Raw genomic sequence first — 15734 nt, 5'->3', positions numbered from 1 at the left:
GGCACCTCTCAATCCAGGAAAAAAGTTTAGTCCTCATTCTTCCCTGACATCACTAAACACAGGAAGTGGGCTCCTATCTAGTAAGTGCTGTCCTGACTATAATTTCTCAACCTCTCTCCTTTCAATTGGTGAGGTATGTTATTATTTTTAAAAGAATTTGTTTATTTGAGAGAGTGAGAGAGTGTAAGTGGGGGTAGGAGCGCGGGGAGCAGAGGGACAAGCACGATCCTGGCTGAGCAGGGAACCAGATGCAGGGCTCCATCTCAGGACCCTGAGATCATGACCAGAGCTGAAGGCAGATGCTTCACCAAGACTGAGCCACTGCGATTCCCTAATCAGTGAGGTATTTTAAAGTTATATATTCAGAAATATTTATAATCATGGAAGAACAAGGAACAGGTGACACAAGGAGAGATTAAAAATTAGCTTAACCAAAATAAATGCACCAATAACTAAATGAAATAAATCCAAAGTTGGCAGCTTTTCAGAAAAGCATGAGTCAAGTTTGTGGTTTCTATGACAGCAGATACACATGATTTATGTTTTACACAAATGTCTTTTTTTTTTTTTAAAAAAAAGCTCTTTCTCTTAAAAAAAAATGTAATTGCCAGATTGAAATAAAATCACTTCCTTAACACACACAGTATGTCAGGAGAACTACTGGTTTCAATGCTGGAAGGTGAAATTTCCTTAGCACGTTTCCTAACATTCTCCAAGAACTCTGCATACCATCTGTGCACTTCTTTTTGATAATAAGAATTCTTATTTCTTTTTAGTATTTTATTTAGCATTGGAAAAAAAAAAGGGAAGTCACTTGATATATATAGGGAGAGGAGAAGTCACGTTGAGCAACAGACATCTGGGACAAGTTGTGGCTTTGTGAATCTCAGACTCTGATTCCATATGTGTAAACTGAACATTCACAAATAATTTTAATATCCTCCTTTATAATTATCCTTATCTAAAGTGTACTATATTAAATATTTCATTTAAAAAAACATGGTTTTCTGGAAAAAGTCAGAAAGAAAATATTCATTAAATTCAAAATAAGCACCACCATTATTGTATAACATAAAGGAAAACTGGCCATGAGTATCACTGATACTAATCATCGTAAGCAAATATACTATCATCTAATTATGGTAGAATAATAATGAATAACCAAATTGATAAGAAGATTTATCAGATTTGTGTCCATGATAGGTCAACACTGGCTGAATTACTCACTGTAAAAATGAAATTTCAATTGGCTCAGAGGAATTCATTAATGGGATTATTTAAATGCTAAACTCTGGGAATTATATTCCAAATACTGTGCAGTTCTACTTACTCTTCTCAAACAAGAGATTTTTAGGTTAAAAATTTGTGATTGGGGAGGCGCCTGAGTGGCTTAGTCGTTAAGTGTCTGCCTCAGGCTCAGGTCATGATCCCAGAGTCCTGGGATCGAGCCCCTAGTCGGGCTCCCTGCTCAGCGGGAAGCCTGCTTCTCCCTCTCCCACTCCCCTTGCTTGTGTTCTCTCTCTTCCTGTGTCTTTCTCTGTCAAATAAATAAATAAAATCTTTTTTTAAAAAAAATTTGTGATTGGGGTCCTTGGGTGGCTCAGTCAGTTGAGCATCTGACTCTTGATTTCCTCTTAGGTTATGATCTCAGGGTTGTGAGATTAGGTCCTCTGTGGGCTCCATGCTGGGCATGGAGCCTGCTTAAGATCTCTCTCCCTCCCTCTGCCCTACCTCCACCCCATCTAAAAAAAAAAAAAAAAATTGTTACACTTCTAATTCTTAAAAAAAATTCAGCAATTCCATATATATCACCCAGTGCTCATCACAAGACACCTGAAACTAATATAACACTGTATGTTAACTATATTGTAATTAAAATAAAAGTTTAATTAAAAAAAAAAAGGAAAAAAAACCCCAAGCACCTACCTGTTAAGCATGTGTACTGGACAATAACTGGGACCATGACGCACATATTTTAGATTTTAAAAAGACTACAGAGAGATGAAAAAAATGCAACTTCCAACTCTACAGCACTGAATGCCACAAAATGAAACTTTCTAAAGTGATAGCAATTACTTTATTTACAACCAGGAGTCCGAAAACAATAGAGAAATAAAATGAAATCTCTTTTTTTAAGATTTTATTTATTTGTCAGAGAGAGAGAACGAGCACAAGCAGGATAACCATAAGGCAGAGCAAGCAGAGGGAGAAGCAGACTCCCCACTGAGCAGGAAAACCTGTTGCAGGACTCGATCCCAGGACCCTGGGGTCATGACCTGAGCCGAAGGCGGCGGCTTAACCCACTGAGCCACCCAGGCATTCCTAAAATGAAACGACTTAAAACAGATGTCACATAATGAATTATTAAAGATAGGTTTGCTCAAATTTTTAAAAAATTTTTATTTATTTGACAGAGAGTGAGAGAGCACAAGCAGGGGGAGCAGCAGAAGGGGAGGGAGAAAGAGACTCCCCGCTGAGCAGGGAGACCAAAGTGGGGCTTGGTCCCAGGACGGTGAGATCATGACCTGGGCCCAAGGCAGACGCCCAACCGTCCGAGTCACCCAGATGTCCCACTTCTCAAATGCTTTAGGAAAATGCTTTAGGAAATTGAATGCTTTAGGAATGAATGCTTTAGGAACATACCCAAAACTTGAATGCTTTAGGAAAATACCCAAAACGGGGCTCAAGACCATTCATTGCTAAGGGAAACAAAATGCATCACAAAAGAAATAGTAGACTGTCACGCTGATCTCACTATGAAAGCAATGGGCTATCTATTTATTATCTGCAGGCTGGGGAAGTAGCCGTTTATCAAGGTGGTGCCCAAGTGGAAGAAGATTAGGCTGGGGAGAGCCTGGCGACAGTGCCCCACAGCCTCGGTCTGACCCCCCACTGTCACCAAGTCACTTTGAGTCTTAGGAACACCAAGTGGCTTGGATGGTTTGAAGAGCACGTAACGGAGGACACCTCTGTGGTCCTGAAGGCCAATCAGATATCTGATCAGAATGGGGGCTGGCAGCTTGGGGAATGGACTAAGTTGTACATGAAAGAATGAACACAGAAAAGAAATTATACAGAGAACGTAAAGGAAGGAGAGAAGTGAGCAGGCCCGAACTACCGACATGGGGCCCCAGTCCCTCTCACCAGGAAACAAGAGTAAGTTGTGGTTACTCACTCAATGTCTGCAGGGGAGGGCAGGGTTATTTCCAAATCCTTCCCCTGCAACGTTATACACACCACCATGAATCCCTTCTGCAGTTTTCTTAGTCTTTCCCAAGGAAGAAATTAAAACAATATTCCATACACACGAATTATAAACTTATTTTTATATAAGTTTGGGAGTGCAAATTTAAGTCATAAATGCAAAATAAAGCTCAACTTCATGTCTTAGATTTCTTTTTAAATATCTCATACACTCATTAGAGGTTAACACAAATGCTTAATAAAATACTATAGTGTAATTTAAAAGAGCGGTGTGGGGGATGGGTGGGAGGAAGACATTCTAGCGCACGGGTGAGGCTGCCGCCCAGCCCGTCTGCTCAGCCCCTGCGTCCCTGGCCACACACCCGACAATTCTCCTGCCATTTCCAGGCCATCTGACTTTCCATTTTGTCTTATTTTCCCCCTTGCATGACAGTGTCTCTTTACAAAACAAGGAGAATATCTCCCGTTATTTTTAGTAAGTCCAACTTCATTTTTTTGGTCGTTTTTTTCCTACTATCAGTTCAACTATTAAGGTGATTTTTTAAAATGCTAACAAGAAACTCAGCTACAACTTTCACCAAAATTACCTTGAAAATGGAGACAAACTGGCCCCTTTGAATTAATAAGGGAGCAGCACGAGACAGAACTGACATAGTTAAATGAAATTTGGAGACAACTGAATGTGATCCAAATCCAAACATGACCTTTTCCCTAAAAAGTTGTTTCAGAAAAGTGAGAGCAGTAGGGGAAGGGGAAATAACACTTACAAGTCCACTTATGGCTACAATCCAGATGTAGGAACCAGAGGTGAAAAGCTATAAAAGAAAAAAAAAAGGCAACTAAAAATGAAATTCAACCGCCAGTCACAGCATATTTTTGTTTTATAGAACTACAGTGATAACCATTGACATATGAATCATGTATCTCTTAATATAAACAAGAAAATTAATAAATATCAATTTTCTCACCCAAAAGAAAATAATACATTATTTTTTTCTTCTTTTAACCAAGCTCTCAGCCTTCCCATAGCCAAAAATAGACTGGCTGAATCTGGTCCACTCCCATGCAAAGAAAAATAAGTGAAATTCAAGCAAATTTTTCTTTACAAATGGACATTAATTGACTTAGAGTAAAACAGCACATACAAAGAAATTATTACAATCAACAACGTACAAAATATGCAGTCAAGTGTCCCATGCTTGGTGTTGAGTCATGACAAATAATTGTAGTTTACATCATTCTCTCACGTTAATTTCTCATCCCTGCGACCCTAAAGTGAGCCGAGCAGACTTCTGCACGGAGGCAGGGCCATGCCCAGTGGTGCTCTGCTGACGCTCTCACTCTAGCTCACTCAGAAAGGTTCACCAACTGTTACTTAGCAAACTAAATAATGGTATCAAAATTTAATTAATGCAGAAGTAATTAGAATTGGGTTTCATAAAATCTCTTGCTTTGTTTTCTAAATCATTTACACACGAGAGTTGTGCTTGGGGTAAAGAAAAAAAAAATCGTAAGACATTCAAAGTGTTCCTGAAAGAAAAAGATCTGGAGCCTACTGCTGTTTGCTCATATTTAGATCTTTAGTCGGGAGTATAAGGACTTCTGCTCCTAGAGAAAGAAGCAGGCCCAGAAGTTAACTGCAGATACTGCACTAGATGAAAACCTCGAAGTTCTGCACATTTATCAAGGATATGTATAAAAAGAACCATAAAAAGAAGGCAGATACAAAGGTAAGAGATGACAAAGCACGAGAAGAAAGAAGCTGACAAATTTTGTTCTTAGTGCTACCTCATGTAGAAAGGAGCACTGGCTGCAAATACAAATTTAATCCTTGATCTAAAATTTAATCATTTTTAAAGAAAAGGTGGTGTATAGATACACAATGGAATATTACTCAGCCGTCAAAAATGAAATCTTTTATTATTATTATTAACACATAATATATTATTTGTTTCTGGGGAACAGGTCTGTGATTCACCAGTCTTACACAATTCACAGTGCTCCCAGCAGCACATGCCCTCCCAGGGTCCACCACCCAGCCACACCGTCCCTCCCATCTCCCTCCCCTCCAGCAATCCTCAGCTTGTTTCCTGAAATTAAGAGTCTCTTACAGCTTGTCTCCATCTCTGGTTTCCACTTGTTTCATTTTTTTCCTTTCTTCCCCTGTGATCCTCTGCCTTGTTTCTCAAATTCTACATATCAGTAAGACCATAACTGTCCTTCTCTTATCGACTTATTTCACTCAGCATAATACCCTCTAGTTCCATCCATGTTGTTGCAAATAACAAGATTTCATTTTGATGATGGCTGTGTAATAGTCCATTGTATAGTATATACCTCACCTTCCTTATCCATTTATCTGTTGATGGACATCTGGGCTCTTTCCATAGTTTGGCTATTGCGGACATTGCTGCTATAAACATTCGGGTGCACGTGCCCCTTCGGATCACTACATTTGTATCTTTCCAGCAGTGTAATTGCTGGGTCGTAGGGTAGCTCTATTTTCAGCTTTCTGAGGAACCTCCAGAGTTTTCCAGAGTGGCTGCACCAGCTTGCATTCCCACCAACAGTGTAGGAGGGTTCCCCTTTCTCTGCATCTTCGCCAGTATCTGTCATTTCCTGACTTGTTAATTTTAGCCATTCTGACTGGTGTGAGGTGATATCTCATTGTGGTTTTGATCTGTATTTCCCTGATGCTAAGTGATGTGGAGCACTTATTCATGTGTTTGTTGGTCATGTGGATGTCTTCTTTGCAGAAATATCTGTTCATGTCTTCTGTCCATTTCTTGATTGGATTATTTGTTCCTTGGGTGTTGAGTTTGATAAATTCTCTCTATATTTTTAGATACTAGCCCTTTCTTTATCTGATATGTCATTTGCAGAAAAAATGAAATCTTGCTATCTGCAATGACGTGAAGGCAACTAGAGGATATTATACTAAGCAAAATAAATCAAATCGTGGAAAGACAATTATATGATTTCATTCATATGTGGAATTTAAGAAACAAAACAGAGGAACATAAAGGAAAGGAAGGGAAAAAAAAAACCAAGACATAATTGGAGAAGACAAACTATAAAAGACTATTAACCACAGGAAACAAACTGAGGGTTGCTGGAGGGGAGGGGGCTGGTAACTGGGTGACGGGCATTAAGGGGGCACATGATGTAATGAGCACGGGGTGTTATATACAACTGATGAGCCAGTGAACTCTACCTTTAAAACTAATAATACACTCTCTGTTAATTTAATTTAAATTTTAAAAAATCAACCCTTTTACCTAACATGGATGCTTGCTGAGTATACACGACTCTGAAAATAACAAGGATGAGAATAATGTGGACAAACAGTTTTCTGTAGCCTTATTCGAAAAGTACAAGGAATAATAAAATAGCTAACACTTTCTTTTTGCTGTTTTGTTTCATTTTTGTTTGTTTTCAGCTAACATTTCCATGACACCTACTATGTGCCAAGCAGTGATCTTAACGCTTTTCATATATTGAACTTTACAGAATACTCCTAAACCCCTTACAAAGTAAGCTCTATTATGAACTCTATTTTAATCACGCAAACTGAAAGGTTAAGCGATTTGCTCCAGATCAGATCGCTGGTGGCTGATGGCACTGGGACTGTACCCACGCGGTCGGCCTCGGCAGCCTAGCGCTCATGACCTCCATGTTTCCTACACAAGCAGGAAGAGCGCATCATTAATTTCATCCATAAGAAGTTATTTCCATTGGACTCTTAAGTCACTCATCTTATTGCATGTTTGGCCCCAGTTGTGTCTGCTCGTGTTTTTAACAGTGTGTATGTCTTTTTCTCATTGCCAGGTTCCTTGAGGTCAGGTGCTACAACTCATTTCATGCTCCACAGCCCCTGGTTTCTCAAGCCATTAGATACCTTCCCAAACATTTCTGTTCTTCTGATAATAATTAAAATCACTCAATCATTCCCTCATTCCCTCCTTCATTCATCCAATGTCCCTGGCATCAAAAAGTTGTTATGCAGGAGACGGAAAGGCATAGGAACATGTGTGAAGGTCCAGGGAGGACTGAGGTAGGGAAAGAATAGAGACTTTGAGAATATGGGGTTCACTTCATTTCAAGGTGGGGAGGGGGTGCGAGTAGGTACTAGACCGGCAGAAAGAACCCTGGAGACCACTCATGCTAAGGACGTCAGATGTTATCAAGACGCCAAAGAGGCATCTCCACCCCCACTTTCTGATACCAGTTTATATCTCACCAATAAATAAATAAATAAATAAAATTCACAAGCTCAGAAAAACCAACAGTGGCAGCTAGAGAGACATGAATTAGTTAATTACAGGAACCGACTGACTTAGTTCTTACTATCTGTTTGGATTACCCTAACTATCTCTAATCCTTCCGGTGACCTAGTAAGACACACAGGGTTATTAGCCCTTTACAGATGGGCACATGGGAGCGCAGAAAAGGAATCAAGCAAACCACTACCAGAGCGAGCAATCAGACCAAAATGCACTTGGCACCAAAGACTTTCCACAGTACCACTCAATTCCTACGTCATAACAAATAAAACAACATTTTTCATTCTCTAAAGCTCTGTAACTTCAGAGTTGGCGGGAACTAGAGGATCAACATGAGGCTCAACTTGACCTAAGGCCCAGGCTAGTGGGTGCCATGCTAGAACTAGAACTTGGGTGTCCTGCCCCTCATCCAGAGGACTCTGCTACCGCTGCCTTCTGCCTTCTGCTGTAACATCTTCTCAGAAAGTAACCAAGCCACAGCAAATCCTAGTAAGAAGAATGAACTGCAGAAAGAGGCTATTAGGTGCTGTGAGCACTCACGAGGATAAGGGAGAGTTAACGGCATGCAGGTTGAGAGATGAAGAATAAACATTTCAGGAGAAACAGTTGTAAAAGTGGCGAGGAAACACCCACCCCAGATGAGCCATTGATAACACCTGACAGTGCACTACACAAGTTGGAGGAAATACCAAAGGTTAAAAGGGGAGGGAGGAGGGCATTTGACAGAGACATTAGTATCCGGTTTGATACGTGTGGGATAAGGAATGTTATGAGTATTCACAGTGGATCAAAAGGCCAAGCTACACATGGTACCACAGGAAACAGCAGAATAAAGTTCACATCAAAAGCTCTGAGAGTGAAAGGAAAGTGACAAGTATCACAGGTAGAAAATGAAAATCACGTATCTTCTGTCACTTGGCCTGGAACCCGGCAGGGATAGGTCGATGGCACTGGGTATTGGTGAACAGAACCTTTTTCCGTTTAAATCAAACAGTAAGAACTCTTCACGGTCTTCGTATCAAACCACCTAGCGGACGGGCAGAGCGCCATCGTATCTGTGCGGCATGGGAGCCATAAAGCGGGGCACGCTGGCTGCTTCTTCAGAGCTTTCTTTGTGACGCTGTACTCAATAAAGTAATTTTGACAGTGATTTTCCACTTTCTACCTTTCAACTGTTCTCATTTGTTTCCACTGCATACTGTGATTTTGAAAAGTACTTACACGGAATTACACAATGCCATTAAAATATTTTCCACTGATACAAATTACAGTGAAAGCTCTTATCAGATTTCTAAAGACTATGAAAGTATTCTAGTACTTTATATACCTTGATGTTCTTGTTCTGTAACACTTCCTTTGAACATCTGATATAGATCATAAAGCCAAACTTATGGGAAAAAAAAAACCACTGTTTTTAAGGACATCAAATGAGAAACAGATCTGGTTAAAGAGATGTGAACATAAAAATGCATACTGTACCTGTAGTCCCAATATGTAAATCAATGTCTTGTTTGTGATGGACAACGGGCCCAAAATTTGTGCCACTTGGATTCTTGGTATGGAGCAATAAAACGGTACAAACAGAGCAAAGACAGGTGCCAGGCTACGCAAAAAAAAAAAAAAAAAAAAAAAAAAAAATCACTTTAGTCATATTCAATTTAAAATACCAAGAGCAAATAGATACTTGAAGTAATACTGGTTTTAATTTTATTTCTGTCTGAAAGCATGGTCTCAGATATAGAAGGTTTCACCATGTGCATCACATTGAAAATAATTTGTACTTAAAGATAACATTTTTATGAAAACTCTAATTATCTAATACTTATTGATTCTCCCAAAACTACTGCAAATTGGTTCAGCATCTACTAATTAACTGTCAGGCATTGTGAGAAAATTTAAAGTTGCTGCTGTTTTCTTTCCACGAATGACTTAAATCTAACGAAAGAGTCTGTAACAAAAGCAACAAACATCATTCACCACAGTCACATCCCAAGGCTCATCCCACGCTGTCCACCCTGGTCACCGGAGCATCCGACACGCTTACCACCCTTGCCTTCCCTTCCTCAAACCCCTTCTTCCCCTGCCTTAAAACCTGTTCCTGGGCGCCTGGGCGGCTCAGTTGGTTAAGCGACTGCCTTCAGCTCAGGTCGTAATCCCGGAGTCCTGGGATAGAGTCCTGAATTGGGCTCCCAGCTCCGCAGTGAGTCTGCTTCTCCCTGACCCCCACGCCCCATTCATGCTCTCTCTTACTCGCTCTCTCTCAAACAAATAAACAAAATCTTAAAAAAAATATATATATATATATATTATATATATATATAATATATATATATGTTCTTGCTGCTCCCCTAGACTTCTCCTGCCACTCTTCTTCTACCTTCTCCAGGGCCCCACTAGGGCTCTCCTTGCTCCAGTGTCTCCCTGCATCGCCCCAAGCCCTTCTCCGGCATGGACTGTGAGATGGAAGTGAGTTCCCAAACTGTCTGCCTGTCTCTCCCCTCATTATGAAACTCAATTTGATACCTTCAACTTGACAGAGCCAAAAGTCACAAGTGTCTAATTAGAGTCTCATTTCTTTTTAATCCATCTCTAAACCCCGCTGACACACAAAACACTACTCTGATCATGTCACATGCCTGTTTAAAACCCATCCTTCCACAGGCTCCCAGAATCCAAAGAGGAAATGTAAATATAAGCATGAAATAGCAAAGCCCTCCAGTCCTTTCTTATTAGTGTAGTCTCCCACACCTGTCCTCTGCTCCCCTCCCCCCACATTTACTGCCTAAGCCTCTCCCTGGGCACATTAGGCTCTTTTAACTATTCACGGACACAAGTTATTCTTTCAACCTAAATGTCCTTCCCACTTTTCTGCCTAGGAAATACCTACGGTGTATGACAGCTCAATTCTGTCCCACAGGCATCACGCCAACTCCTCGGGGTAGCCAGATGCTCCCTTCTTTGCCCTAAAGCCACCACAGTGTCACTGTCAGAGCAAATCACTGAGTCCCTGGTCACTGTGTGCCAGATGGCAGCCCAAGTTCAGGAGTTCATCTACGTCCATGCATCAGGAGCAGTCTCTGATCTCAAGAAACCAGCTCCAGGACCACACACTCACGCTCCTGCCACGACCAGGCAGGCAGCAGGAATGAGGAGATCGGTCTGGACACACACTTGCACCAACTCTTCATTCGACACTTGGCTTCATGACTCAATCTATCTTTCGTTTTCCCTTGTTTATTTATTTATTTATTGGGGGGGGGTAAGGAGCACCAGTACATCTTTACCATAAGAAAAATGCAAGAAAGGTTATTACTCCCATTTTTGTGGAAACACAAGACCCTCTTGTGCAAAGTGTTCCCTCCTTTGGTAACGAACGTGTTATTAAAAAATCACTCCCTGTCCTCTCAATTCTGCTTCTAAAAACAAAACGAGAGCAAACATACACGACAAAGGTGAAAAATGGCAGCAGTGTCAGTAGCATCTGTAAGAATGCAGCAAATACCAGAATAGGGAAAACCCCAACCGGCAAACACCCAAGTGCCAGACACTGGGTAAGGACTGGAGACCCAGATGTGTGAGATGCAATCTTTCTCAGTTTTGCAAGAGAGATGACAGGGACAGGGCAGCCAAGGTATGTACCCAGCACGCCAGTTCGGCCTCACATGCCTCACTCGGCTGGCCCTCCTCTGAGGCCGAGTACCGAGCAGAGCAGGGAAGGAAATGCATTCTCTTTGGCCCTCCAGCAAGGGGGTGCTCATTTAATGTGGGGCAATATAATAATCCTTATTCTTGAAGAGGTGAATGGTCAGATTCCCCCCCCCCCCAAAATGGGATAGTACTTATGAGCAGAGCCTAGTGGCTTAAGTCTAATCTTTTTTGTTATTTATTTTTAATTGAAGCAAAATTAACATACAGTAATATGTTAGTTTTAGGTGTACAATATAGGGACTCAAAGCTCCTGTACATTACTCTGTGCTCGTCACAATAAATGTACTATTGTTCTTCCTAGGGTTAGGGTTAGAGTTAGTCTTAGGGGTAGGGTTAGGGACAGGGGTTAGGGATTAGGGTATGCGCCTTGTGTCCTGCAGTTCAGAGACCTCTCCACAGAATCAAGTCCCAGACTTCTGCTGAGGTGAGAGCAGTCTGTGTCACCCATCCACCCGGCTGAGAAAAGGAGGGTTAAATAGATACTCAATTGGTCCTTCTGTTTTCATGTCTACCTTCACACCCATTTTTCAGATATACTACCAATTCTTAACTGTTTCAGTGCTTCTCCAGGATAACTAGGTTGCTTCTCAGTTTTTCTTATGGTTTGTTCCAGAAGTCACTTTCTCAGCTCTTGGGGGAGGGGCGGGGGGGGTGGTTTGGGGTTAGGGTTAGTGGTTAGGGTGTGTGCCTGGTATCCTGCATTTTGGAGACCCTCCAGAGGCTTATGGATAGTTCAGTATTAGCCCTAGGGTCAGGCGTTAGACGTCAAGATTGTGCCTAGTATCCTACAGTTCAGAGACCTCTCCAGAGATTAAAACCCCAGACTTTTACTGGGGTAGGAACAGACATGGCAGCCCTCTACTGATCTGAGGCAAGGAGGCAATTTGGTACTCTAAATACTCTTTGAATGGCTATTTGATTGGTCCTTCCGTTTTTATCTCTACCTTCACACCCAATAAAGGTACTCTTAATCTGTTTCACCCAACCCCATACCCACCGTCCCTACAGCAACCACCTGCCTGTTCTCTGAATTTAAGAGGCTCTTCTTCCAACATCTGTCCATCAGTCATCTGAAAATCATTTTTCCCCACTTAAAATATCTTTATTTAATCTTCATTTTTGAATGATGATTTTGGTAATTTAATTTTTAAGTTTTTTATTATGTTCAGTTAGATGTTGGAAAATATCATGTACAAGTTGCAAGCATTATCTATGTCATAATAGTAGTTGATTAATTTTGCTTTTAGAAGTAAAAAAAATTAAGAATCTCTTTTTTCATTAGTCTTTGTTTTCTTTGTTCATTTTGTTTAATTCTGCATATGAGTAAAATCATAGGGTATTTGTCTTCCTCTAACTTATTTCACTTAGCATTTTACTCTATAGGTCTATCCATGACATTGCAAAGGGTAAGAGCTCGTTCTTTTTTCATGGCTAATATTCCTGTGTATGTGTGTGTGTGTGTGTGTGTGTTTGTACGTGTGCACATGCACGCATGCAACATCTTTATCCATTCATCTATCAATGAACGCTTATGTTGCTTCCATATCTTGGCTATTACAAATACTGTTGCAATAAACATATGGGGTGCATTTATCTTTTTGAATTAGTGTTTTCATTTTCTCTCGGTAAGTATCCAGCAGTGGAATTAATGGATCACAGTAATTCTATTTTTAGTTTTTTAGGGAACCTCCATACTGTTTTCCACAGTAGCTGCACCAATTTGCATTCCCGCCAACAGTGCACAGGGATTCTTTTTTTTCCACCCACTTGCCAACACTTGTTATTTCTTATCTTTTCGATTGTAGTTATTCTGACAGATGTAAGATGATATCTCACTGAGGTTTTGATTTGCATGTTCCTAACGACTGAGCCCTTTTTCATGTGTCTATTGGCTGTCTGTATGTCTTCTTTGGAAATATGTCTGTTCAGATTCTCTGTACACTTTTTTTTTTCTGTCCATTTTTTAATCAAATTATTTGTGGGTATTTTGGTGTTGTGATATAGATGTTCTTTGTATTTTCTGGATGTTAACCCCTTATCAGATAAGTCATTTGCAATATCTTTTCCCATTCAGTAGGGTGCCTTGTTGCTTTGTTGATGCTTTCCTTCACTGTGCAAAAACTCTTCATTTTGATGTAGTCCCAATAGTTTATTTTTGCTTTTGTTTCCCTTGCCTGCGGAGACATCTAAAAAAGTCTTTCTATAGCCGATGTCAAAGAGATTACTGCTTATGTCTTCTTCGAGGAGGCTGATAGTTTCAGGTCTTACATATAGGTCTAATCCATTTTGAGCTTATTTTTATGATCACATTTTAACCAACTATAAGGTTTTAAAAAGTCTCTCATGAGAGGGGCATCTGCGTGGCTTAGTAAGTTTACCCTCCAACTTGTGATTTTGGCTTGGCTGTGATCTCATGGGTCATGATCTCACCGGTTGTGAGACTGAGGAGCCTTACACAAGGCTCCGTGCTCAGCGGGGAGTCTGCCTGAGATTCTTTCCCTGTGCCCCTCCCCCCACCTCTTTTTCAAATAAATAAATCTTTATTTTTTTAAGGTTTTATTTATTTATTTGATAGACACACAGAGAGAGAGAGAGAACATAAGCAGGGAGGAGCAGCAGAGGGAGAAGGAGAAGCAGGCTCTCTGCTGAGAAGGGAGCCTGATGTGGGGCTGGATCCCAGGACTCTGGGATCATGACCTTGAGCCAAAGACAGATACTTAATCAACAGAGCCACCCAGGTGCCCCATAAATAAATCTTTTAAAAATAAGGTCTCCCAACAGATTACTCTATCAGAAAGCACAATATTTTACTCAGCATTGCATCCTCTGATAGCTCTATAAATCCTTACACATAATTTACTTTCAATATTTGATTGTGAAAACTAACAAAGCAATTTTCATGAACAGAGTTATTTAAACTGCCATTCTATGGATAGAGAAGATATGGTACGCATACACACACACACACACACACACAGGAGTATTACTCAGCCATCAAAAGTGAAATCTTGCCATTTGCAACAACATGAATGGTACTAGAGGGTATTATGCTAAACAAAATGTCAATCACAGAAAGATTCATGTGATTTAATTCATAGGTAGGATTTGAGAAACAAAACAGAGGAGCATAGGGGAAGGGAGGGAAAAATAAAACAAGATGAAATCAGAGGGAGACAAAGCTAAGAGACTCTTAATCACCGGAAACAAACTGAGGGCTGCTGGAGGGGAGGGGAGTGGGGGGGGCGGGGTAACTGGGTGACGGGCATTAAGGAGGGCACGGGAGGTAGTGAGCACGGGGTGTTACATGCAACTGATGAGCCACTGAACTCTACCTCTGAAACTAATAATACACTCTGCGTTAATTAATTGAATTTAAATTAAAAAATAAACTGCCATTCTAAATGCTACAAAAAGAACTGTTTAGTTCCATTTCAACTTGTCAAAACTCAAGCAAAGTTGATTAAGCAGCCGTGTATTCTTTTCATTAAAAAATACAAGTTGGTCACTCCTCGGCTTAAAATCCTCCATTGAGTCCCCACACTAGAGTAAAACCCAGTCTATTTTTTTTTTAAGATTTTATTTCTTTATTTGACAGAGAGAGACTCTGTGAGAGAGGGAACACAAGCAGGGGGAGTGGGAGAGGGAGCACCAGGCTCCCCAGAGCAGGGAGCCTGACAAGGGACACAATCCAAGGACCCTGGGCTCATGACCTGAGCCGAAGGCAGACGCTTAACAACTGAGCCACCCAGGCTCCCCAAAAGCCAAACTCTTTACAAAGACCTAAAAGGCCCTGCATCCGGGACCTTGACCTTGGTCTTCTACTACGTGGCCTCCCTGCCGCTCCCTCTGGCTGCTCCCTCCACCCTAGCCCAGCCCGAGTCTCACTCACTGACAGGTATGCCCTAGGGCACGTGCATCTCCTGATGGGGTCTTCTCAGAGACACCATGCACTCCCTCACACCCTTCTGGTCTTTACCCACACAGCTCCTTCTCAGACAAGACAGTTCTCTAGGTCCTCTCCCCAGCACCTAGAACTTCCTAATCTCCTACGTGACTTACTTATCATCTGTTTGTCTGACTGGAGGGAAACTCCGTGGGGCCTGGGATTTCTGCTGGTTTTGTCTGCTGCTCTATCGCTGCTCTCTAAAACTGTGCCTGGCACAGAAGAGTTGCTCAAAAAATATTTGCTGAATAAATGAATCTCTCTGTAAAATGGCAAACTACACAGAGTTTGTCTTTTGTTTTACAAATGCATCTTGCTTTATTATCTTTAATGGGATGAAAACATATAGTTTCATATACATAATCAAAATATGGCGTGCTGGGCTCTTGGTAATAATAAGAAAGCTCTATTTTAGTTGCATTTGAGGGATCTGACCACAGAACATGTTCTTTGAGGTACTTAATTTATAGAAGTTCTTCTGTTTACACAGTGTGAAGGGTGACATTACAATGGAGAATCTGAGGCCACCATCCCGACCGAGGCTCTGCTTCAATGTAAACTAACCAAGAAAATACTGATAGGAATTTTAATGACCA

The 15734-nt window shown here is 41.0% G+C and overlaps 1 protein-coding gene across 2 annotated transcripts in view; it reads right to left on the bottom strand.

The window, feature by feature from the left end:
- UBAC2 (UBA domain containing 2) overlaps positions 1-15734 on the bottom strand; it is a 172611-nt gene that overhangs the window by 56950 nt on the left and 99927 nt on the right. The window contains exons 5-6 of one of the 2 annotated variants that reach the window (XM_059378138.1): positions 8967-9090; positions 3972-4019 (exon numbers count right to left, since the gene is read on the bottom strand). In XM_059378138.1, coding sequence (XP_059234121.1) covers positions 3972-4019; positions 8967-9090 — 172 coding nt within the window. The remainder of the gene's footprint in view (positions 1-3971; positions 4020-8966; positions 9091-15734) is intronic. The other variant, XM_059378139.1, reaches the window with a different exon arrangement.

This window comes from Mustela nigripes, chromosome 15, assembly GCF_022355385.1.
Source record: "Mustela nigripes isolate SB6536 chromosome 15, MUSNIG.SB6536, whole genome shotgun sequence".
NCBI classification, from domain to species: domain Eukaryota; kingdom Metazoa; phylum Chordata; class Mammalia; order Carnivora; family Mustelidae; genus Mustela; species Mustela nigripes.
The sequence above is the reverse complement of the archived record's forward strand: the minus strand, read 5'-3'. Positions and strand labels throughout refer to the sequence as shown.